This window comes from Palaemon carinicauda, chromosome 21 (genome assembly GCF_036898095.1).
Source record: "Palaemon carinicauda isolate YSFRI2023 chromosome 21, ASM3689809v2, whole genome shotgun sequence".
Lineage (NCBI taxonomy): Eukaryota > Metazoa > Arthropoda > Malacostraca > Decapoda > Palaemonidae > Palaemon > Palaemon carinicauda.
Window position 1 is genome coordinate 102,034,439 of NC_090745.1, and position 26,100 is coordinate 102,060,538.

The 26,100-nt window shown below is 35.8% G+C and overlaps 1 protein-coding gene across 1 annotated transcript in view; it reads left to right on the forward strand.

Annotated features, from left to right (window-relative positions):
- LOC137615380 (intersectin-1-like) overlaps window positions 1-26,100 on the forward strand; it is a 377,240-nt gene that overhangs the window by 249,100 nt on the left and 102,040 nt on the right. The window contains exons 29-32 of the mRNA XM_068345199.1: window positions 14,253-14,289; window positions 16,092-16,200; window positions 16,452-16,558; window positions 21,509-21,581. Coding sequence (XP_068201300.1) covers window positions 14,253-14,289; window positions 16,092-16,200; window positions 16,452-16,558; window positions 21,509-21,581 — 326 coding nt within the window. The remainder of the gene's footprint in view (window positions 1-14,252; window positions 14,290-16,091; window positions 16,201-16,451; window positions 16,559-21,508; window positions 21,582-26,100) is intronic.

Sequence of the window (26,100 nt, forward strand, 5' to 3'; positions counted from 1 at the left end):
TAGAGTTCTTAAAGTGAGTCAACTCCCAAATTCACAAGAAATTCCAAGGAAGTAGCAGGAGCCATTGTTTAATTAAGTTTTTTATTAAGAATACACAAAAAAGGGTTATGATTATTTAAACCTTGCGTTTATTTAATCATGAAAGATTCAGGTTTATTTGAGTACATATATAGGTCTTGTGGAGACTAATGTTTTCAGTGGTATTTTATTCTTATGGTATGTGAAATAATCATTACCCTCATTTGTGTGTTCTTACCAAAGATAGTCTATCATATATATATAGATATACATATATAGAAAACTATTCAGAGAACTTTTGCTTAGTTCCTTGAAACCTCATATGTTAAGTACGTATAGTGTACAGAGTACTGTATCTTTATATGTTGTACATTTTAGGTTGTAAGATTGCCATTCCAAAGAATATTACATTAATACTGTATTGTCATTTGACAACATATTTTGAAATGAAAGCAAGTATTCTATTTTTTTTCAAAACTTCATTGCTAAAAGTATTTTTGTTCCTAGTTTGAATTTGTTCATCTTCAGTAGATGTTTTAACTTTGAGGGTCACTTAGTTGCAGGAGGCATCACCTTATTGAAAGAATTCTAAATTCAAGTAGTTTTATATCATAGTAATGATAATACTCATAAAATTGCGTAGAAAAGTGTTCAGCAAATTCTAAGTCCCAAGAATTATTCTATAGAAGGAAAATATAAGCATACATTGGAGACTGTTATGGAATATTTTGAATCGGTTGAGATTGCCAGGTTGTCAGTTAAGAGTAGTCACTTCTTTTATAGTTAGTCTCATTTTCCCTAGCACAGTATATGAAGCTAGGTAATACCAAGATTTTGAAAACTTATAACATGATATATCAGAGAAGTTTTAAACTTTTGCCATGATGTTACATAAATATTGAGGGCTTAAGTGGTTTGTATTTGGACTTGAGTAAATTTAAAGTTTTATTTAAAGTGTTGATAGAATCTGTCAAATAATCATAAATGGTGATAATCTCTCTCTCTCTCTCTCTCTCTCTCTCTCTCTCTCTCTCTCTCTCTCTCTCTCTCTCTCTCTCTCTCTCTCTCTCACAGATTGCATGCTTTCATGAATGAATTTTGTTGCAGAGGAAGGCAATAGAGAAGCTTCCTTAGTGTTATCAGTTATGCTGATGATATCAAATGTAACCAGACTAGAGTAAATTATATAAAAGGTAACATACCATATTAGTGACTCAAACTTTCTCTGATGTATATTAATGGATGTAGAGGCATGTTTTCTTTTTAAATTTATACTCCTAAATGGCATTCTTAATTAAAGGAATAACTTTGTGGTGGCTTGAAATTTATAATACTACAGTATTAGTCATGTTGTGTATTCACCGAGTAGACGTGTATATGATCATATGTTTTATGAGGATTGGGGCACTGTCTTGGAGGTGGACATGGCACTTATGCTATTATATCCATTTTGTTGCCTCTTCTTTGTGAAAATGATCCATGATGCTCTGAGTCTTGAAAGCCACTGTTGAGTTTTCCTTACGTTATATACATTCCACGAAATTATATGAACTGTAATTATTTTTTTCTTCAGTTTTAACAGTATTGACTATATCTTGGGCAAGCACAGCTTCATCTTTGATACTGACATTTTGTGACGATTTTAAGGCAGTTGTGAATAATGAATTGTTGATTATAGATATCCAATCCTTCGGCACAACACACACCAGAGCTATCTTTGAGATACTGAATTATCTTATTTTATTGATGAAGTCTAGTATCGCAAGCAAAAATCAGTCAAGCGATTACAGTTAAGAAGTGGGTGAATTGTTTTAGATGGTATTTTTCATGGCTGGCAATCCTTTTAATTCACGTTTTTATACATTTTTTTTCCATCATTATTAAATGTTTAACACCATAAATTAAGCTTTTAGTACTCTTTGTACCAGGCTTTAAAGGGGTCTTTTGGTAAAATGGAGAGGCATTTTTGTCTTTCGTTTTGTCCCAATTTTGTATCTTGCAAAATATAAAAAATTAGTGAAACTGTTCTTGAACAGTACTCTCTTCGTTTAAAAATGTTTTGAATTTATTTCATATTCATATTGGGTTTGTTCCACAATAGAGCTTAGTTTTAATGCGTTTATTTTCAATATAACAAGGCATAATTTTTCAAATGATATTTTACAAGGTTCAATTTATATTAAGTAAATGCCCTTTTTATTAATTCCTTTTAAACCCATATTTTTAAACATGAAATTCCAATGAGGTTGTTATCATGGCCATAGCAAATGATCTTAAGAAAGTACTTTTTTTAAAATTTAAAATCAGTTGCCAAATTTAATTTTCAATTGTTATTGGTTGAGAACAAGATACATACTTTAGTAACTTTATTTGAAATTGTTGTTTATAGAACATTCTTTCCTAATGTAAGTTTTATTGGTATGAAGGTTATTTGTAGAAAATTCAAGGTGTGAATTTAGAATTGTCACAATAACAATTAGAAAAATTTTGTGCATGAAAATAATTTTTAATCTACATTAAAGTTACTGCGATTGTGAAAGAGTAGATTCCTTTAAAAGGAAGCATGCTTTGTTTTTAGTTCTCATTGTATGTACTTTAGATCTGTTTTACCTTTTAATCAGTCTTTGAAGCTCATGTGTCCTTATGAAAATTTTGCAATTACTGTATTGTAAAAGGCTTGTCAGTCTGAAATTATATGAAATTTATCTTTATAGGTTCAGTTTCTTTTGTAATGCATAAATTTGCTATTTACTGAGAGGGTTTGCTTCAATTTAAGCATACGTATATGTCCTTTTAGTTAATTTTTTCATCCATTTCAACTTTAGACCTTGGATCTTGTATGTTGAATAGATGTGAAATTGAGACAGTAATTTTGCCTGCCTTAGTTAAGAGTATTTTACTGTCTAGATAAGTAAATCTAATGTAGTACATAGATGTTTCAGTTGGTGTTGTTTCCTCATGAATTAGATTCATTCAATTCTTTCCCAAATTTTGAAAATTTAACAATGACACACTCCAATAATGTTCAGTACTTGAAAACTTTAAAAACCTTTATTTTATCTTTCCATGAATATTAAGTTATTTTTTTTTAATCAAGTAAAGATCTTTTGCTGTTTTCATATATTGTCTGATTAAATTTATTGCTGGCGTCCCTCATTTATTGAACAAACTTATAAAGTATGATACCTGAAAATTGCTAGAAAGCAAACCCACGAAAGCCAAACTAATGAATATCAAGTGTTACATATTAGAAAATCTGCACCACTTCAACATAATATAAGAAAAGTAAATTAAAACATTAACATTTGTTTTTAATGCTGGGGAAAGTACTTAAGAATGATTTATTTCTCTTTTGGTACAAGGAGATTGAAAATAGTCCTATTAGAAAGTATTGTGATTGTTAATTTGGCAATTTTCCTTTGCAAGGATATACTGTACAGCACTGTATCTGTAACAAACTGCTGACACTGAAGGTAAGAGCAAACTAACCCGTTTTTGTCAGATTTTGTTTTATTCTATATTTAAAGTTTGCTTATAGACTTTTACAGTTGCTAGATCGACTTTTTCACCCAGTTATATATGGCACCTAGATATTTTAGTATTGGTGATAACACAAAATATAGTTATGATATTTATGGTATAAACTTTTGGTATTTGATTAAATCTCCCATGGTATATACAATATTGAGAAAGCAGGCAACTGGGCTATTAATGAAATGCTCTTATTAAAACTTTTAGTACTTTGATATTTTTTAAAATTGATATGTGACAAAGGCTTCATGGTATGCATTCATAGTTACTCTTGGTAAGTAAAGTCTATTTGTGAAATGCTATGTTTTGTTTATTTTTCGTTAGCTTACTGGATTTTGCTATATTGATCATGACATTTATTTAGTTTCATTCATGTCTTTATTTGCCATGTTAACACCAAAATCTGTGTGTGTAAGATATGCTCACATAATAGAGTAGTTAGGCCATGCCTATTTTGAGTTAACACAGCAAAGTGAAGAGATAGGTAGTGCTAGTTCCATGTGCCTTAGTGCCTTGTTAATGCTGTGAAAGTAGAAATTTATTTCAGTGTTCTGCATTTAATGTGTTATAGAGTGTGGTTGTAATTTAATATATATCTGAACTTGAACCAGTCTTTTAAATGCATAATCAAGTGTACCAGCACTAATACACACACATGCCATAGCATTTTATTGTTTTTGATGAAAATTATGATTACCTAATAATACAGCAGTTGTCTCATTGGGTTTCAAATACTTGTATCTAGAGTGGCCAGTTCTCATCCAAATGCATTTTTCTCTTTAGTTCAGAAAGTATATTTTTTTGTTAAGTAAAAACTGCTTTGATTTAACAAAATATTAAAGTTTGGAAGAAATATTGATTTTTAATGGTCAATAGTTCAAAGAATCTAAGAATCATTTATTTAAAATTCTATTAATTTGAATATATCAATGAAATACTGCAATGGTATATGTTAGTTCATAAGTTTTCTTGTATATGCTTGAAAAAAAAAATTATGTGCAGAGTAAAACATGATGTAGTTCTATTTCTAGATAATTAACAATTTATTTAGTGTCCACTGCAATTAAAGTTACAGTATGCAGTAGTACATATACATGGCATAATTTATTAGAATTTGATAATTATTGCATTCATTGTGCAAATGTTAGAGGTTTGTGGAATCTTGCCCAAGATGTAATCGTGCTTGGATCATAGAAATTTGTGTATGAACTTTTTAGTCACTCGTATTCAGAGAACAACCTGATAATTATTGACATCCCTCTCTATGTACTTATGCTGTTTAGAACCAAATTAAAGTGAAAGAAGTGTAATTGGGGTATCCTTTTCTATACCTTCATAATATTTATTTTAGATAACGTGCATATCATATTTGGTAGCTTACCTGTTGTTATTGGTTTGATTTACTCATTTCTAATTATATTTTATAATTTTTTGTAGTTTTATAATATATGAATTTTTAGAACTAAACATTTCTTTGAAAAATTTATTATGTTATTGTAAAGTGTACAATATATAATCAGTCTTTCACTTGCTGTAAAATATTTTGAATGGGTTTTCAAGAGTTTGTGTAAAAAGGTGAGTATCAAATTTTTTTAATATTTTGTTGAATTTAATTCAATTTAAATTTTTATATTGGACAGTATTTTCTTTATTTGATAGACAACATAATTCCCTTTCTAGTCTTTTCCCAAAGTTAAACCAAAACTGTAAGAAAATTATAGACTTATCTAGTGTGTTAGGAATACAGTATAAGAAAAAGGAATCATGGTGGAAAGGCAATAGTCACTAAAGAAAGTAACCCAACAAATTTTTGATTCTGCAAGGATAAGGATAGAAGTAATGACCTAATTGGTATTTTTTTGGTGAGGATAATGCCAGTTTCAGTAATATTTCCATGAAAGGTAAAGATAATTTGCAAGAATTAAACCCACCTTTGTTCCTATGTGTATGCAAATGTTTCTACCTTTAGAATAGGGAATGTCTCCAGCAAAGGTGGAATGGCCATTGAAATTGTTAAGAAGGTGCTGTAGTTATTATCCGGTGTTGAGCCCGGGCTAACAGCCCCTCCTATCGGCCTGTCAAAGACACTTCATGTTTGTCTCTAGGGGCAACGAGTACAGTCGTACCATTGTGTCCTATCCCAGAAAATTTTATCCTTTTCTTATTGTGTACTTTATAGTTTGAAAAGTAATATCAGATTCATGCTAGTGTATAATGGACATTGCTTCAATTTATGATAATCCATTGGGCATAATTGTTTGCAATTATCCCCTTTTAATAATTGTAGATCAGGACCTCCCATAGGCTGACGTTTGCGATGAACAAGAACGCTAAGTCTTCCCAGCTTTTATTTTTGGAAAGCTCATGAATTGCCGAAAAGAATGTACAGTATAGCCCTTTGCACTTCTTATCGAGTCCGCTGTAGCTGAAGCATCTGGTTATATGATCCTTGGTTGGTCCTGGGAGTAAGCTTCAGAAGCAAAGAGAAAATTTGAATCTACATAGGGGAGTTTTTTTTCAGAATTGTCGAGTATGAGAGGATCACCGCACTCCCAATGTTTGCTGGAAGCTCCTATTATTTATGTTACTGACGAGTGGCCTGAGAAAGACTTGGCCTTCTTTATGTCTTGCAGAAAAGCCCTCAAAGTCTTGATGGAATGGGTAGCTCCAGTGTTCCCAATGCCAATATCAATGGTGACACTTGTTATTCAGCAGTGATACCAGTGCTAGCAATAACACTGACCTCAGTAGGGATCCCTGCGTGGTCCCGCCCCTGTGGGAGTAGAGTGCTAAACTGTCGAGCATAGAAAGATCCGGAGACTGGAAGCCTGTACATACATCCCAGTGCCAATGCCCTGTGACTGGCTTCAGTGCCATTCCCCTGTGCTAGCATCAGTGTCACACCCCAGGGAATGTCACCCATGCCCTGTGACTGTGACTGGAGCCCGTGGCTCCTTGTTTCCCTTAGCCTGACCTAAGCCCCTGTGTCTGTTATGAGTGTCAGTGAGTGTGCCTGCTAATTCCACTATGACAGTCTCTTCCAGTGTTGTGGTTATTGTTGGAGCGAACCATGGGTATTTCCTTTTGGGGACCTTCATCAGCAATTATTGCTTAGATCTATTAATAATAATTTATAGTCACAAGTAGGGCTCTTGTCAATGCCATCTCTCCTTCAGGTAGGTGAATGACTCTGGTTGGCTCCTGCTCCCTTTGGGACTGTGTCCCTGGTGGAACAGAGATGCGCAGCCCCATCTTCACATTCTGTTGTCTTATGTCAGATGAGTTTGGTATCTTTCACCTTCCCTCCTGTACTTGAACTCTTTTCCTTCCCTTCTCTGACAGGGTACTGCTGTGCCTGGGCTGTGTTGATAAGAAAGCTGCTGTCGATAGTCACCTAGACCTTGACATTTCTAGTTGCTATGTAAAAGAAGAGATTTGTTACCTTTCCCCTTCCAACTCTTCCTCCTCGTCCTCCTTTTCCTATTCTAATCTTGATGCTTCTAGAACAAGTAATCCAAGAATGCCAGTCATAATCTCAAGAATAGGGCTTTTGAATTCTTTATGACATCTCAATGCCTCAGGGGAGGGGAGTACACCCTATGCGGGTCGTTACCAGAAGACCAGTTTTGCAGTCCTTTGGTGAGTCAATACCTTGGCCTCGTTTGGGCAGATACTACCTGTACCTTACCATGCATGACCTTGTGTCTCTGTCCCTGGGACTATATCCCTTGCTCCCTGGTTATCTGTAGCCAGGTAGGAACAAACAAAGGTGCTCAGCCTCTCATATCCACCTACTATCTGTCGTGTTGGAAGAGTTTGGGTGCTCTCCTTCACCTTTCCTACCTGGGTGATGAACTGCTCCCTTCTCTGAGTGGGGTACTGCTGTGTCCCTTGTTGAGAAGAGAGCACCTTATGGGCATAGCAACTCATGTGGTTCTTCCCTTGGAAGGGCTTTGTTGTCAATGGTTACTTAAACCTCAACTTCTTGGCTTTCAGAGCCAGAGGAGAAGTTGATAAGAGGAGAAAGTAATTTTTCCCCCTTCCTCTTCCAACTCATCTTCTTTATACTCCTCCCTTTCTGATTCTGACACTTCTAAGAAGACTAAGAAGGCCAGTAACACTTCCAAGTTAGGATCTTGATGACACCACTTTTATTCCTGGGGGTTTGTTGACGATACCTAGAGGGTTCCTAACCCGGATATGGCCTTGTGCCACACCCCCAGGGTTAATGCGAGGGGCCAGGAATGCGGCCCTGAGGTATAGCCCTGAGTTCCTATCTACCCAGTAGCCAAGTGGGATAGAGATGCATCCTTCTGGACAGGCCTCTGTACACCTGGCAGCTATGAAAATATGAGCTGGAGGCTTGTGCGTAGTTGGACATTCATGGGACTGTGGTTGAGGGCCTTCAGCCCATGCTATGGACAAGGTCAAACCCCCCGCCCTCAATCATTAGGGGCCAGAGTACAAGGTTCTCCCTCAGTCCTCTGCTTTGATCAGTATTCAAGATGCTCTCGTCTCAGAGGAATGCTGGTCTGGTCCAGTTTTAGTCCCAGATTACTTTACAGGTTCTGTCCTTGTGTCAGAACACTAGCTTTTTTGGGAGAGAGTAGATCTGCGGAGTAGCCTTCAGGGTCCTCTAATCCTTGAAGTTCAAGGTACCTAAGGTCTTTTACCATTTAGGTACCAGGCATTGGACAGGTACTAAGGGCAGCAGAGATCCCTGAGTCTGAGTGTTCCTTATAGATATTCTTGCACTCTTTTTAGTGCAATGAACTGGTTGAGGTGACATTGGTGCCCCTCATCAGGTTTGTTGCGATCAATGGTCGACACTTTGGTGCCCCTCAAGGTCGAGGTCTTCTCTGGAGCGGCCAGGTCAGATTTTGCTAGTTTGAGTTACTGATCAGAGATGTGGATCTGAGTTCTCTTCCACTTCTGGTCAACCAACCAGGAACCTGCCACTCATTCTAAGCAGTGAAAATTCTTGTGCCAGTGTTTGTCACGTCATCTCCTCATCAGAGGAAGTCAGAAAGCATGTCCTTTTTGGCCCTTCAATCAGTGGCCATGAATCTTCTGCAGTGGCTACCCTACAAGCTTTCTCCTAACTTGACAGGGGTCAGGCACAAGAACTACTAAACAGGACAATGGGGTTTGACCCTTGATTCTTGGGAGAAGTACAAGATGTACGGTTTGATAAGAAGGCAGTGACTTGCTTGTCCAACCAGTCAGCACTGCAGTGGGCTAACTGGGTTTTGAAGAGGAGAGATGCTTAGATTTTCAACTTTCAAAGCAAGTCTTTTCAGTGGAAGCTACTACTGCAGGCAGCCTCATGTCTCCAATTTTGATTCATTAGGCTGGTAAATCTTTATCCCTTTAACAATAGAATAACTTGTCTCTCCTTCCAAGGAGTCTCATACAGGCAACGGTGTAGAGGAGCATTGCTTGGCAGGATTCCCTAGTCCATCACAATGTCTCTCTCAAAGGTTCTGGCTTTTTGAAGAGGTCTGTGGCCAACCTTCAGTTGCTACCATACCTGTGGGATCAGGGAAAAGAAAGCTGTGACTTTGTCTAGTCCCCACTCAGCACTGCCAATGACTTCGTCCTCTTGAAGGAATGCTGTAGATGCACAATCCTTTTGAGTCAAGAAGGTAGAGGATGGAGCTGATGTCAGATTTCCCCCTCGTGCTGCAAAGGAGGGAGATACATGTTTTCCTTTGAATAACCTGACAAATGCAGGACCTAGTCCTGAGTAGTAAGTGTCCTTCAGGATGGGTACTTGCTACGGTCTGGAGCCCTGCCCTCTTTTCCCGCAGACCAATAGGGTTCTTTAACACAGCTCAATGCTGACAGTATCTCTCATCCACCTTCCTAGTTGGATAAGTTCGTTCCACACAGGCACCTCCTTCAAAGATCCCTTCATTGATTGAAGGATTACTGGTCATCCTACAGAAGTTCCTTGATTCATCATGTTCCAGTGAAATAAGAGACAGTTGCGGATATTCCTGATGGCAGCATGAAGAAACCTCGCTTAAGGAGTCCCACCTGACTCTACCTTTGGACATGTAACTGATCTCAATGCATCAAAGGAGAAGGGTTGTATGCACCAGGGCTACTTGATACCTAAGATGTGTGTTCAGTGAACCTCTGCATTTAACATCCTGGAAATGTAAGCACCGTTCTAAATGAAGGTTTCTAATAACATCTAAGAAAGCACTTGGTAGAGTTGTTGAAACAACACCAACTTAGTAACCTATATCAAGAAGCAAAGGGGATACATCTTGTTCCCTCCCCACTTTTGCAAGTTGGAAAAGCAGATGCACATCTGGGCGGTGTACCAGCGTCTTCCAACTATCAGCAAGGTACATATCTGACAAAGGAATGTATTAGCAGACAGGCTCTGTTACCAGGGGCAAGTTGTCAGTACTATTGGTCTTTATATCCTTCCATATCAGAGAGCTTCCGGCCCTGCAGGAATCACTGGGAACAGTCCTATATGTCACACAGCTAACAGAAAGCTTCCTTTTTGTTTTGTTCCCCCTTCTGAGACCCATTGGCAGCATTCAAAGCTTTTCCAACACCCATGGGATTTCCAGGACATCTACTTCCCTCCACTCAGCCTGTTCACCAGTTGATCAGCCAATGTTGCTCCCAGATGGCCACTTGCAGAATTATTCCCAATCTGTCAACACTTTTAGAGAACTACCCTTGGAATACCATGGAATGTGAACCATCTTTTGTTTTGGAATATTACTGTAGTTGTAGCTTCTGGAAGGACCTTACATACTTACTCAAGTGCCAGAGTCTCTTCCTTATATCTGGTGGCAAAACCAAGAGAAAGGTGTCGCAACATGGTCTCTTTCTAACATTTTGAGACTTTATAGAGAATACGCCTAGACGTTTGAGGGAGTTGAGGTATGAGCCTGATGTAGAATGCGCAAACTCACGTTTCATTCCCATTTAGACTCCAAAGAATCTGCAATTGGCCAGGTGTTGGAGATAGGGTATGCTAACAACCTTCATCTTTCCTAAGTTAGTATACCCACAAGTTCATCACCACTTCTTCTTTTAGGACTTGTGGTGTCAGTTCTGTAGTTTTGTAGCCAGCCCAGCTCCCTTACAGGCAAGCACATTAGTTCTATGGTAAAGTGTTCGATGCAATTCTGGAGGAAGGGTAAAATGACTGGCTCTTCTGCTTCTTCTTCCTTTCCCCTTACTTAGAGGTGAAGCTTTTGTACTGTTACAGGCTTGATCTGACATTGATGCTGGTAAGGTATTTTTCCAAGTATCATTCTTATTAGACCAGATTTGTAAGTAGTAGTTATTATTTTTATTAATAACTAAACTTCAAACCTAATTGAAAAGCTGGATGCTATAAGCCCAAGGGCTTCAACAGGTAAAGATAGCCCCGTGAGGAAAGGAAATATGGAAATAAACATACTGCAAGAAAAGTAATGAATAATTAATATGAAATATTTTAAGAACAATAGCAACATTGAAATAAATCTTTCATAGATGAACAATAAAAATAAAAAATAAACAGGAGGAAGTGAAATAAGATAGAATAGTGTGACTTCCCTCATCCATCCTTTATGGGGGAATGATGGTGGAATGAATACCTTTCATCAGCCATCCAGTGCCAGGTATTTCATTCCAGACTGTATCTCCCCTTCTGTGGAGAAAGATTTCTAAAATGACCAAGTACCAGGTACCAACCAACAATCGGCCTACTCATCTGGTAAGAGGTTGCTCTTGTCATCTCCTTTGCTTCCATACAGAGCCAAGGAGACTAGCATTTCTAGGGACGAGGGAAAAAAAACAGTTCTACTGGGATTTCCTAGCCATCAATAAGCAAGTCTCCCCATTTTAAAGGATGAAAGGTTATATATACATGTAAGAACAACAAATTTGGAAAGTAAATTGTATTTTTCATAGCTTTATAAACCAGAGTCCTTTGAAGTTTTACCTCCCACCTCAACCACCCCTATCAGTATGAACCAAAGGTCAAAAGTGAAGTGTCTTTGACAAGCAGGTAGGACAGTCCTTTACATTTCTTGCAGTTCCAAATTAAAGTTGGCCAACTTAACTTTACCTCACAGTAAAACTGTGGGGTTCTCTCCTTCCTTTTTGCACCTTGCTAATGAAAGTCCACCCCAGCCCCAGTGCTGGGTCTCATGTACAAAATTTATGCTGTACATCCATTCATATTTTGGGCACCTTCAAATTTATTACTTTTAAGATGATATGAGCAACGTTATATTGAAGATGGGTCTAATGAATTATTTATAAGAATCTCCAGAACCTGAAGGGGAAATTGTTTGTTGCTGAGGATACACATAAATTAACTGTGATGTTTATACATTATGTGAAAGTATGTTTGATCCCTGCACACAAGATTTAAGGGAAATGAAGATGCTGATTGAGCAAATAAAGCTACAGCTAATACAAGGTGATTGAACATACATGTTTCTGTCAATGTTTCTTATTCTCTTGAAATCATTACAGTGAATGATTATGGTACTCTTCTTGCTTAACAAAACAATATTGTAGTAATGTTTAATGTTTCCCCATCTTCCAATTTGTCACTCTTTTAAATTGAAGGTATTTAATCAATGATCCATATATACCAATCCAAGAATGAATACCAACTTCCTACAGCTAAACATATTAAGCTTATGTGATTGTCCATTTTCAAATATATATAAGGTTTGGGAAACAAGTCCCTCAGAGAAAGTTTTGTCAATCCTCAAGACTTTCAGATTACCTAATCATTAAATTCCCAAGGAATTGTTTTTAAGTAAGATTCAATAAGTTTTTAGTTTAGAAAACTTTGGGGTCAGTACATGAGGTGGATGTTAAATCTTGAAGAGGGATGGGATCAGGCCAGCAAGTGGAATCTGTGTACAGTATGTCTTTGGCCATAAATACATGTGTGAATTTATGAACAAACACAAACACACGTGAGAGAGAGAAGGGTTGTGTGTATTGTATAAATAAATTTCTGTCTGTATGGATGCACACAATTACGAACAGCAGCCTAGTTAAACTATACATAAGAAATTATAGTTTATAGAGCAGCTTTTGTATTAGTGTTATGTGATGAATGTTGAATATATGGAAACAAAAACCGAGATTTTTTTTAATGAAACTTTGAATTCTAGTATAGTATGAATGTTTTGGAAGTATTGAACAACATTATTCCCTATAGTATGATTTGATCCTAGCATAAGTGTGAGTGCAGTAATGATAAAAAAGACCTAGTGAAAATAAAATATTATTGAAGGTTTCAAAATAAATTCCACATCACCTTTCCTGAATGGAACTAAAAGAGTAAAGATGCCAGGCACTCAAGAATAACTGTATGAATAACTTTTGAATTATGAATTAAAAGCAAGGTTGGCCTCGTATTTGGCACTATTGAAGAAGTCAAGTAATTTGTCCTTAAATGTCATGCACATTGCATTATAAAATAATTATAACAGAGACTGTGCTATGTAGTGTTATGATAAGTCTCTTACTGTTTAAGATATTCTGCCAAAACATTAATTGAAGAGATGGTTTTCATTAAGTAACTTTACTCAATTTGTTATAATAGAATAGTTAATGAAATCTTAAAGTAAAATACTAAATGGTGAACCATCACATTCAAAATTTTCATAGTTTTTATGATTGCTGTCAATTCAATACCGAAGTGTTTCCTCAATCCTTGTTATGTACAACTTATAGATATCAATTCCACAGTTTACATTAATAGTATAAAATGTATCCTTCCTAAGTTACAATGATGCAACATAGATCAAATGTCATCATGCATCCAAGTGACATCTTAGTATGTAAATTCCAGTGATGTGAAAAAAATTGCAAATTACAGGATGATGAAATTGAATATTTAAACTAGTGACTAGTAATTTCCACTTACAATGAATGGCAAGCTTTAATTACAAGTTCTTTAAGAACAATCAAGAATATCAGTCTTTAAAATGTTTAATCTAAGTATTTTAGTTATTATTTTCAGTGTTGTACCAAGATAGACAGTTGGTGGCTTGGTTAAATTATTTACATAAAGGTAGGATATTTAGATGTGCAGAAAAGTAGTGGTGGGATAGAGGGAGGCAAGAGTTGTCTAAAAGAAAAGCAAAGGCCTTTAAGGATGGGAAAATCAGGCATGCATGAGCATAGGTATTGGAAGAATAGTAGAGCAATTGAATGAAAGGCTAGGAACAAAGGAAAGAAAAAAGTATATCTGTAAGATATAAAACTTGAGGAAAAGACAAAGACAGGATTTGGGGCAACTGGGAGTCACCAAGGATAGAGATGGAAATATATTGCATAGGAATGAAGACATTAAGAGACAGAGAGAGTTTCTATTGAATATAGAAACTGAAAGAGGAGCTGGGAGAAACACAGAGGGTCAAGGGTAAAGTGATGGAGATACGGAATACCAAAGTGAAGAGAACATTGAGTAGAATTAATGAATGGTAAAGTATCAGGTCCATCAGTTTCAAATTGAAATGGCCTAGATACTAGCTACAGGGGGCGTGATGGAATAATGGATTTATTAAGAGTAATATGGGAAGAGGAAATACTACCTAAAGACTGAGTAGGAGAATAATGGTGTATACTGAAGCAGAAAAGTGATTTGGAGTGTGGTAACTACAGGGTAATTAAACTAGCAGAGCATGGTTTGAAAGTTTTTGAGAGGGTACTAGATGAGAGACAGAGAGATTATAAAATTGGGAAACGGCAGTATGGATTCATGAGGGGGAGAGGGAATATGGATGCCATCTTTATTGTAAGGTTGCTACATAAGCTCTCCTATGCTTTTGTAGATCCAGAGAAGGCTGATGATAGAATCTCAAGAGAAATTATGGTTTGGTGTTTGAGGAAGAGAAAGTCCCTGAGAGGTTGATTAGAATAATGGTTGAAATGATGTACAAAAGAACAAGGACAAAAGTAATAACAGCAGGCGGGGAGATAGAGACCTTTAAAGTTGGTATTGAATTATCACCAGGGGTCAGTATTAAGCCCATTTTATTTGTGTTTGTCATGGATGTGTTAAATGAAGAGTTGTGGTAGATACTATATGCAGATTTGGTGATAACTGCTAAAAACGTGGAAGACTTACAGAGAAGGGTTGTAAAGTGGCAGGAGCCTGTGGAGAGAGGTGGCTTGAGGGTAAATGTGGATAAGACTGAGGTTATGGTGAATAGTAAGGAAGGTAGGCACTGGATAACCATAGAGGCTCAGTTGTAAAACAGGTGGAACAGTTTCGATACTTGGGATCCCCTATAAGTCAGGAGGTAGGATGTGAGGCTGAAGTTAAGAAAAAGGTGAAAGCACTGGGGAAGTGGAGGGAAGTACCAGTAGTGGTATATGATAAGAAAATGCCTATCAACCTAATAGTCAAACATTTTTATCTCAGTAATAAGACCAGTATTAGTGTTTGGATCAGAAATGTGGGCTCGTAAGACAAAAAGAGGTAACAAAGGTTGAGATTGCTGAGATGGATTATGGGAATATCACTGCTTGAAAGATTAGAAGATGATGAACTAAGAAGAATGACCAGCACAGTAAGAATTAAAGGTGATAAGAGTGTCACAACTAAGTTGATATGAGCACATATTGAGGAGGGAGGGCTTGGGAGGAGCCTGTTATGGGGGGAAGATCAAAAGGGAGGCAGATAATTGTATGATGAGGTAAGGTGAAGGATGATCTGGAAAGAAGTTTGGTGGAAGAGGATGTCTGATAGAAGGCACATTAGGCAACTGACTCGATATAGGGTTAATGGTGGGAAAAAAATGAGATGTGTAGTCACTATAATATTTAAATATAGGATAAGAAATTAAAGACTGTTGGTCTATATTGATCTTTCATGAATTTAAGATTATGTAAATTAATTCTTTAAAAAATATTGGTGCCTAAGATTGATATTGAAAATGTTTCAGTTTACATTCTCTCGGAGTTTTAGATATTCTTGGGTATAATTTTCTTGTATTGAAGGAATTTAAACATCCAGAGAAAGAGAAAGTTATAGATTTTACACCATATGAAAAAGAAAACCTTATATGATAAGAAGTGCTGCAGAAGACATAAAACTTAAAATTCTGATTTTATTATCATTCAAAATTGGGGCTGAAAGTTATTTTCAGGTCTAAGAATTTTTGACAAAAGATTACTAACACGAAAACTAGGAAAAACTCACATTTGTTTTCAACTATTAGCCACTGCATTGCTGCCATGTATCCTAAAGTGTGGAAAATTGGTAATGTATACCTCATGGGGCATTTTGTAGTCTGGAATGTTGTATGTTTCTACATATCATTGTAGCCTAATGAATATATGTTCTATTGCAACCAGTTTTGTTTACCCAAAATCTTTTAAATGTAAAGTATAGGCTTTGTTTCTAAGGAACACAAATTCAGAAAAATTTTCTAACTTACAAGACAGTGCATAGTTTATAAACAATAAGAAAATTTGTTTTTATTGAATGCTTTTCAGATAGGAAAAAAACCGGTTACAGTTTCTCCTGCTCGTGGAATTCGAGAAAGTTGGCAAATCTCAGAGTCTTCTCCTGTTGAGCAGAGTCGTCAGAATGTTATTCAAGAATTTATAAATACAGAGGCTACATATCTCTACGAGTTACTGCTTGTAGAAGAGGTACAATAATTGTGTCATTTTCAAATAAAAATACTGTTAAGTGTTTTAATAAATGAATCATAAGAAGCATGCATTCACTGGGAACGGTGTTTCATTGCTACACCAAGTGTAGTATAATTTTTGCTTTAGTGTTCATGCTTATTTAGAAATGACAGTATCGTGTGGAATTGTTAATTCTGTTCCGTGTATCATTCATTAAACTGCACTTGCGTATTGAAATTATTTTATAGCAATTGCCTTTTATTTTTCAGGCTTTTATCAAACCCTTTAGAGCTTCAAATGTTGTCACAGAGAAGGAAATTGATCTTATTTTTGTTAACTGGAATGAACTCATTCAGGCCAACTCATATTTTAATAAGTAAGTAACTTTTATCAATTTCCCCATTGACCTAAATACTGTATAGGAACAGCTAAGTGAACTACAGTACTGTACTTTGCAAGTGTACATAGATTGTTTGGAAAACATAGTTGATTATTATTAGTTTGACCTAAATTTTGAAGACCATATTGTATTTCAAGATTCGTTTGGAGAAACTAGTTATTTTTTATGAGTATGCTTTTATCTCTCAACTTACATGTCCCTGTTTTTCATATACGCTCATCTTTGAAAAAACATTATAATCATACCTACTGATGTACTGGCTGTCATGATAACCAAAAAAAACTGTAATTTATGAACAATCTTCACCACTGTGTGGTCTACAGAATGATCATTCAACTACATGTTAGTATAGTTACTATGATCTGGAGATGAACAGGTGTTATAAATGTTATAGACCAACGAAAAACAAATTCTATTAAGGAATTTTTGTACTTCATCACTTGAAGAAATATTGATTAAAAGGAATTATTTAATAATAGATAAAAGAATAACCATGAATTAGAACCATCATTGTAGTAGCATTAAAACTAAGAATGAAATACCAGTTATGCAAGTGTTCAGGAAGAAGTAAACAATTTACAAGCGAATTCTGAGAGAGTACAGTAAATAGCTTAGTATATGAGATCACAGTTAGTTGAGTAAATTTCTAAACTTCAACTATTAGCTATTATAAAATTTTGGGAATGCAAGAGTTGAGGAAATTATATTAAAATTATCATGATTTGTATGCATGTAATTATTACTTTTTTATGTTTGATCAAATTTTAATATTAAATGTAACCTTTATAGGCCATTACTTTTGAATTTAAAGGCCATTACTTTTGAATTTAAAGAAGTTTGTCTCAGGTTTGGTTAAACTGCAGTACAGTACTTTATAGTGATGATTTTATGATGATACTGGAATTCATAAATTTTAAGTAAAACTGTATGAGGGGATTTAACCTCAATTTTGTTACCAATCTCCAAGTTATTTTTGCCATCTTCCCTGGAAGTGCTTGACAACTTGTCCATATCCACACCATTATTCATCTCCTTACAAATGACAATGGCCAAGCTTACATTAATAGTCAGTTGGGCCGGGCCAGGCCAGGCCAGGTGTATTATGAAGCAACCTGTGGCTCGCCTGTTCAGAAAATGTTTTAGGAGCATTGAATATCTGTGCGCCTGGCATTAAATACGCAATATAACAAACAACATTATTAATTATTGCACACAAAAGTTGCTTCTTTTTGCTTAGTCCAGAAGCAGGAGGGATTAATGGATCTGAGGTTGTGTTGTGTACCGTTTTCTATCACAGAATCCGATTGCATATGAAATGAATCTGGGTTGTTGGAAGGTGGAGATTTTGCATTAAAAGGAACTGAACCAAATTGAGAAATCGGAACTTATTAAAAAAAAATTGTTTCTATAATGTGCTGTGAACCTTTATTAGCAGAATTAGCCTAGGGTGTAAAGGTTAATATGTTAGGCTATGGATTATGTTGGCAAGTGTTTCATGATCTCCCACTTATTCATTATGAGAGAAATTAGGAACAGTTGATAGCATGAAAGAGGAAAATTGCTTCATAAAGGGAGAGCATCCTAGTGGATAATTACCGCTTCTCACCAAGTGAGTTTGTGACTTCTTCTCGCTCCCTATCATCCAAGGGATAGTTGAAGAATGACATCGACAGACAACCTGCCCAGGTCATGAACACCCCCCAAGGAACAGGAAAAGTTTCTCTAGTAACCTCTCTTTCTTAGCGGCAGTCTCTCACTGTAAAGAGAGAAAGAATTGGAAGACGGTCCCCAACAGATCCAGAACTCTCATTCCTTAGGGAAGTCTGGCAAGGATACAACATCTGTTCCCATCTGTCTCAGTTATCCATCAGTCAGGGTGGTGGGAAGAGTCATTATTTTAAACAACGACCTCTCAGGGCCAGCCAGAAACGGTCTCCAAGAGAGACCCCAAATATAACTCAGCTGGACCAAAGCCTCCAGATACAGAGGAGGGGATTCTGGCTCAACCTTCCCCCCAAGTCTTTTGCTGTATTCGGAAGGTCAATAGTCGAAAAGCCTTATTTTCTCCGAAGGGTAGGAAGGCGGCTATCGAACGTCCTTGCCAAGCACCTGACAGCTGTAGACCTTGTCTGGAGCTTCCTTGGTCAATCTTTGCCAAAAAGCTTTGAACATGGTGAATTCACAAGTTTCTGGAAAGAAAGACTCCTTGAGAGGAGGCAATTCCTCCTGCTTGATTTGGGTTGCCTTTGCGAGGCAGAAGTAATACTACTGTTCATTTGATGCACTCCCTTCCCTCTTCCTCTGGATACTGCGGTGGCCATCATGAAGCTAGGTATCACGACATAGTGTCTGGCAACATCATTTATCTCCTTCTTGGTGGTAGAGGCATTGAATATGGAATCCATGAATATGGGGCCACTGCAAGAAGAAGTTTTAGAAAGAAGTGAAGAGAGTAAGGAAGCGTGGATTGAGAAATGAGGCAAGGAAAGATGGAAACGGAAGATTGCTGTAAGGAGAGAGGAGAGGAAAAGGTGGGCTGAATATTTTGAAAGATTGATGAATGTTGAGGATGATAGGGTGGCAGAAATAATAGCTGATGCAGTTGTTGAGGTGCCAGTGATTGGAGATGAGAATGAGAGAGATTACATGAGAGGAAGTGATGGAGAGCACTAGATGAAACAAGAGCAGAAAAAGCACCTGGTATGGATGGTGTGAGGGTTGAGGTGTTAAAAGAAGGTGAAGTCACTGTACTTGAATGGTTGGTGAGATTGTTTGATATATGTTTTATGTTGTCAATGGTACCAACATGTATTGTTCCAACATACAAAGTTAGGGGAGATGTGCATGAGTTGTAATGCAAGGGGTATTAGTTTGTTGAGTGTGGTGGAAAAAAAGTGTTTGGTAGAGTGCCAATTAATAGGATTGTGGATGAAACAGAGGATGCAATCTTAGAAGTGCAAGGTGGGTTTAGAAGAGGTAAGGAGTGTGTGGATCAGATTTTTACATTTAGGCAGATATGCGAGAAATATTTAGCTAAAGGTAAGGAGGTGTATGTTACATTTATGGATCTGGAGAAAGTTTATGGTAGAGTTGATAGGGAAGCAATGTGGAATGTGATGAGGTTGTATGGAATTGGTGGAAGGTTGTTGCAAGCAATGAAGAGTTTATACATAGGCTGTAAGGCATGTGTTAGGATAAGAAATTAAGTGAGTGAGTGGTTTCCAATGAGAGTGGGGGGGGGAGACAGGGATGTGGGATGTCCCCATGGTTGTTCAGTTTGTTTGTTGATGGAGTTGTGAGAGAGGTGAATGCTTGAGTGCATGGTCAAGGATTGAAACTGATAGATTAGATTGATCATGAGCGGGAGGTGAATCGGTTGTTGTTTGTGGATGATACTGTATTGGTTGCAGACTCGGAGGAGAAACTGGGTCGATTGGTAATAGAGTTTGGTAGAATGTATGACAGAAGGAAATTTAGAGTTAATGTGGGTAAGAGTAAGGTTATGAGATGCATGAGAAGGGAGGGTGGTTCTGGGTTGAATGTTATGTTGAATGGAGAGTTACTTTAGGAAATATATCAGTTTAAGTACTTGGGGTCTGTTGTTGCTGCAAATGGTGGAGTGGAAGCAGATGTGTCAGAGTGTGAGTGAAAGATGTAAATTTTTGGCGGCAGTGAACTCCAAACTAAAAATGCTCATATCCTAAAATTGTTTTTCCAATAAGAAATAAAGGAAATTCACTTAATGCATTCTGAATGTTCATAAATATACATATACGCTCATTTTTAAATTATAATTAACTTGCACTTTTCCTTTGAAGAGAGTCGTGGCATGAGGAGGAGGGGGAGGAGGAGAGGAGTGTTACTGCTTGAAATCTCACAGTAATATATTGGAAGTTCTCTCTCTTGAACGAGATTCACTATCATCAAATGAATCACTTAAGTTACACTTGCTGTACACTTTGTTATCTTTTTATACACTCCTATATTCAACTTTCACAAAGAGCTGATGTAGAAACAATTGCTTTTTTTGCCTTTTCTTTAAAATGGCATGAAAATGAGATATCATAATATTGGTGAATAGATTTGTGCTCACCCTCTTGAAACCTTGTCTGGGTGATGTGTTTCTACAAAATTTTGCAGGATTTTCCACTTTTTTAACATCTCCCTAATTTCACTTGAAGTGGGAGGCTTATCACTCTGTCTCCTTCTCAGATAAAATTTACTCCACAATCTCTTGTTGCTGCACCTTACGCAATTCCAACAGCTCCTTGGTTGACAACTGCTTACTGTATTCCTCAAGGAGATCGTTGATAGTGTCCTTGTCCACCTCCAACCCAAATGTCTTGCCCTCAAAATCACCTTTAGGAACCTACAGTATTTAGGCCATAGCTTCTTCCATGAAGAGTTAGGGTTCTGTTGGTGACACCTTCCCAGGCTTTAGCAATTATTTTGAGGCAGTTAACAATATGGAAATGTTCTTTCCAAAACTCTTAGAGGGTGAGGTTGGACCCTTCAGTGACCTTGAAGCATCATTGAAACATTTCTTTTGTATAAAGCTTCTTGAAATTCAAGATCGCCTCCTGATTCTTGGGATTATTGGAGTGGTGTTGGTTGGCTGCAAGTTTTTGTCCAACAAATTAAAATAAAAGATTCAGCAATTAAAGGCCAAATAGGAGAATGATACTCAAAACAAGGCAAAATGAAACTATTAAAACACTTCTTAAGAATAGATTGATCACTGAAAATCTTAGAAGACTTTCTCATTAAGCCAATTTTTTAGTTTATGAATCTTGCAAAATGTACTGTTCTCTGCATCATAGCAATTACAAAATGTGTTTATGGTGTTCACTAAAAAAATATTTGTAATTTCATTTTAATAAACCAAATTTTTCTTTTTATATATGTCATTGATATTTATAATTTCAGAGCATTAAAGGTCCGGTGCAAAAATAGCAGTGGTGGCGTTATAAAAATGATTGGTGATGTTATATGTCAACAGGTAGGTATTCATATTATATTCTATTAGAGTTTGTTTTTGCTAGATTTCATTATTTATAATTTTATTTATAGAAAAACTAGTATTCAAGATTATGATTCTCAAGAAGTTCTCTGATTTGAGCTATTATTACAATAACTATTCCCCTTAGTGATACAGTATCTTACTATTTCTATGAACCTGCTGTGCCTCTGGAAGCTTGGGATGTTGACTTTACCCTTTGAAATTTAAAAATTTCCTGTTTTCTTTCCCTCCAGTATACTAATGTCTCTAGTAAAGCAATGAGACCAACTATTGTCTACGAACAGTAACATACAGCTCGTGTTGTATCACCTTTTTCAGGCTAAAAGTTGATTTAGTGGTGTCTAGGAATGTGTTCCAGATTGTCAGGGATTTATTTTTTTGTTAATTTTTAATGGTTTAAAGATGTCTTCTTCTGGATTTAACAATTACTGCATAGCTTGTGCATTAGAATTACTTTGGGTGATCAGGATCCTCGTTCTTTTTGTGATTTGAAAATCATCATGAGGAATATGAAGGTCTCGTGGTTTCTGATAAGATTAAAAGTTCAAAGCTTAAAAGAAAGTTTACTTTTGGTTCAGTTGAAAATCCATTGAAAGCTAGGGAAATTTATTGTAGAAGATAAATTACCATTCTAGCCTCTGACACTGCTACAGTTATGAGTTTAGCTTAAGTAGTGATGAACTTCAAAAGTTTTCATATCCCTTACTACCAAGCAATGGATCCCCTTCAGTTGCTGCATATAAGATTTGTCACCATTGGATATACAGTACATGCACACTTATTTGATAACAACCTATATTTCCTTGTTTATTTTTTTATGGTTGATTGTAAAATAAAATTTTCAGTTTGCTATTTTCTATAATGTATTTTACACTATATAATAGAAAAACACACACTTTCATGTACCTTTCTTTTGAAAAACATCTTCCTATTCATTGTAAAGGGATTATCATAAAAGAATTTCATTGTTGTTTGTATATATTATTTTACTCTAAATACTACTAAAGCACTACAATTCTATGTGTAAAACAGCTTTGCATTCTTTGTAAAGTGATTATTATTATTATTATTATTATTATTATTATTATTATTATAATCATTATTACTAGTTAAGCTACAACCATATTAGGAAAAGTAGGATGTTTTAAGCCCAAGGGCTCCAACAGTCAACAATACCCTGGTGAGATAATGAAATAAAGAGATAGATAAACTACAAGAGAAAGTAATGAATAATTGATATAAAATATTTTAAGGACATCAACAACAGCTGAATATATCGTTCATATATATACAGTAAGGTCCCGAATTATGCGAGAATTTGGTCGATTAATGACATCGTATAAATGGAAAATCCCTTATTTCGAAACACACAACTAACAGAAATAATTCCATTGCGACCATGGCAACCAGCAATTTGCCTATTCAAATGTGTTTACTACCCATTTCCAATACTTTCTTTGTACTATACTGTATTTCTTTATAATATCAAATTGTTCTTGTAAATAAATCAAACATTTAATATACTTTAAAGTTCTAATAACTTGAAAAATGGTTAAAATTACAACCAGGATAGGTGTAAACACCATATATTTCCCGTTATAACACGACCCAAAATAAGACAAATTTTAATGTTTGTCATATCTATTGTATAAGACAACTGGTGAATAGCAAAACCATCACTCTATAGACTAGCTTTTGTTGAATGATTGAAAATCCAGAATTAACAAAATAAAGGCGATTTTATATCATGCGTTTCCTAAACACGCCAAAAAGCACAATAAAAAACAACCAATGTTTTGTTTCCGTTTATCTCTGATCATAACGAAGAAACAGACGCACTTACTCATCTGTTAGTTTTTGCATCGACAGCTATCTTATCAGTATTGATTATATGTTGAATTTGTTATTACCAACGTTCTAATTATTTTTTTATTAGAACTTTCAAATAAATGAAATGAATGCCATTTATGAAATGTTTTTCTTTATGATGCCGCCTGAAACGGAAACCTTCCATTTGTTTACGCTCCATCTTCGATCATAATAAACAAACGAATGCATTAAACACACATGATCTAAGTCATAACTAATGATATTACAAACATTTAGTAAACATTATGTTATTACAAATATTTTACTTACCGTATCCATATAAATTCCTAAATTCGTAGCAAAGCTGGAAATTTTTTTTCCTTATGCGTTTAATCCACAATAGCAAACTGCCACTAATGACAGAGTGATAACTTACGATAATTCTAAACTGTTACGAAAGATAATTGTCCTTTCCATATCCAAAATACTTTTCCTAACTTCAGTTATAAGTCAACTTATACCCACCTCAATTATGGATCCATATGCAAAAAAGGTAAAAGAAGAAAGTACTAGGCCTATTTTCAAAGTCACCGAACAATTAGGTTACCGCTATAACGTTCGATGTGTGAGAGAGAGAGAGAGAGAGAGAGAGAGATGGTTTTAAAGTACTAAACAATAAAAATGATAGGTTATAACACATTGGTGTTTATGTAATATTAACTGTATAGATGGTTTGAATAAGTTAAGAAATGGTGTAAACAATTCTTTGTTATTGTATTCGCGCGGAAGCTAGACATCAGCTGATGTGATCACAGCCAAAAGTAAAACAAAAGTAAGTTAGCAATACTCGATTTTTAAAACACACCCGAAATTTAACAACATAAGTACATGTTTTATTATAGCGCAATTGACATTTAAAGAGTAAAAATTTTCTGGAATAGAATGGTGTTTCCTAAAAAATAGTGGTTTGCGGACGAAATCGGTTACAGTATTTTAAGCTATGATTGAAATGGATGTATACACGGTATAATTTTTTCGTTTTGTATTTAATTGACACTTCAAGAAAACCGATTTTGGTTTCTTCATCTATTTGTAAGTATTGTATAACGAGAGAGAGAGAGAGAGAGAGAGAGAGAGAGAGAGAGAGAGAGAGAGAGAGAGAGAGAGAGAGAGAGAGAGAGAGAGAATCAGCTGTTGTACTTGAATGCCGTGTTTTTGTTTCGTGTACCCCCTGAAGCGAGGAATTGATCGCCACAACTAACAATATTCATGTTAATTTCATTCTTAAACTCAAGTTGCCATATGTGAACTATGGTTTTATTTCTTACGGAGAGAGAGAGAGAGAGAGAGAGAGAGAGAGAGAGAGAGAGGAGAGAGAGAGAGAGAGAGAGAGAGAGAGAGAGAGAGAGAGAGAGAGAGGGGGGGATTTCTGCCATCAAATCTCTCTCTCTCTCTCTCTCTCTCTCTCTCTCTCTAGATTTTATTTTACCGTCTACTCTACAAAACCAATGTTTGCAAATCAAATGTATTCTGTTTAAAATATGACAAAATATTGACAACTCGTTACCGAAGTTTAGGCTATTCACTGCCGATAAACGAACCCAGTCTACTCGTGAAAACCTTGAACGCCCAGAGGGAAAAATAAGGCTTTTAAATATACTGTACTAAACAAAAATAATGCTTTAATATACCATCATTAACACTACCATTACAATTATCGTAAGGTTGGAGAAAGATAAAGATTGCCGAGAACGTAACCACATTTCTGTTTACATTTTGTCAGCTGGACTCGCACAGTTAACAGTTGATTTCATTGTTGATGTGGAATTTTATCCTTAAATAGGCTATTCATTATGAAATTATGTTAATGAAATGTAATGTTAATATTGTTTTGTAACATTTATTATAAATCACCGTATTTAGGGCTACCAATATACTTAAAAAGACAATAGATTTGATACATTTTGTAGTGCTTGACTCGTGAGCTTTGAACAGCCTCGCAGATACAGAAAATTTATTTTTTAAAAATAGCGATCGCGGAAAAGGGGAATCGTGTAATTCGAACACGCTTAATTCGGGACCCTACTGTACTTCAATTAGAGACTTCTGTCAGCCTGGTCAACATAAAAACATTCACTGGAAGTTTGAACTTTTGAAGTTACACCAATTCAAGTGCCTAATTAGAAAGATCATTCTACAACTTGTTTATAGCTGGCATAAAACTTCTAGTATACTGTGTAGTATTGAGCCTTATATTAGAGAAGTTATGGCTGTTAGAATTAACTGCATACATAGTATTACAAGCAGGATGGTACTGTCTGGGAAGATCTGAATGCAAAACATGATCAGAGTTATGAAAAATTTTATGCAAAATACATAAAGAAGTAACTGAATGACAGTGCTAGAGATTAATATCTAATTGGGAATAATAAATTTGATAGACTACAAGTTCTTGTCCAACAAATTAAGATGAGATTCAGTAGCTAATGATCAGACAGGAGAGCAATACTTGAAACAAGGTAAAATAAAGAATTTTTCAGAATAGATTGACCACTGTAAAGGGATTTTGACGAAGGAAAAATCTATTTCTGGGGAGAGACCTGTGACGCCTGGTGAAAAGTCCTTCTATCTACCTTTTCTGATATAAATCTTCCAAATATACCAGAGAAAAATAAAAGCATGGAATGCA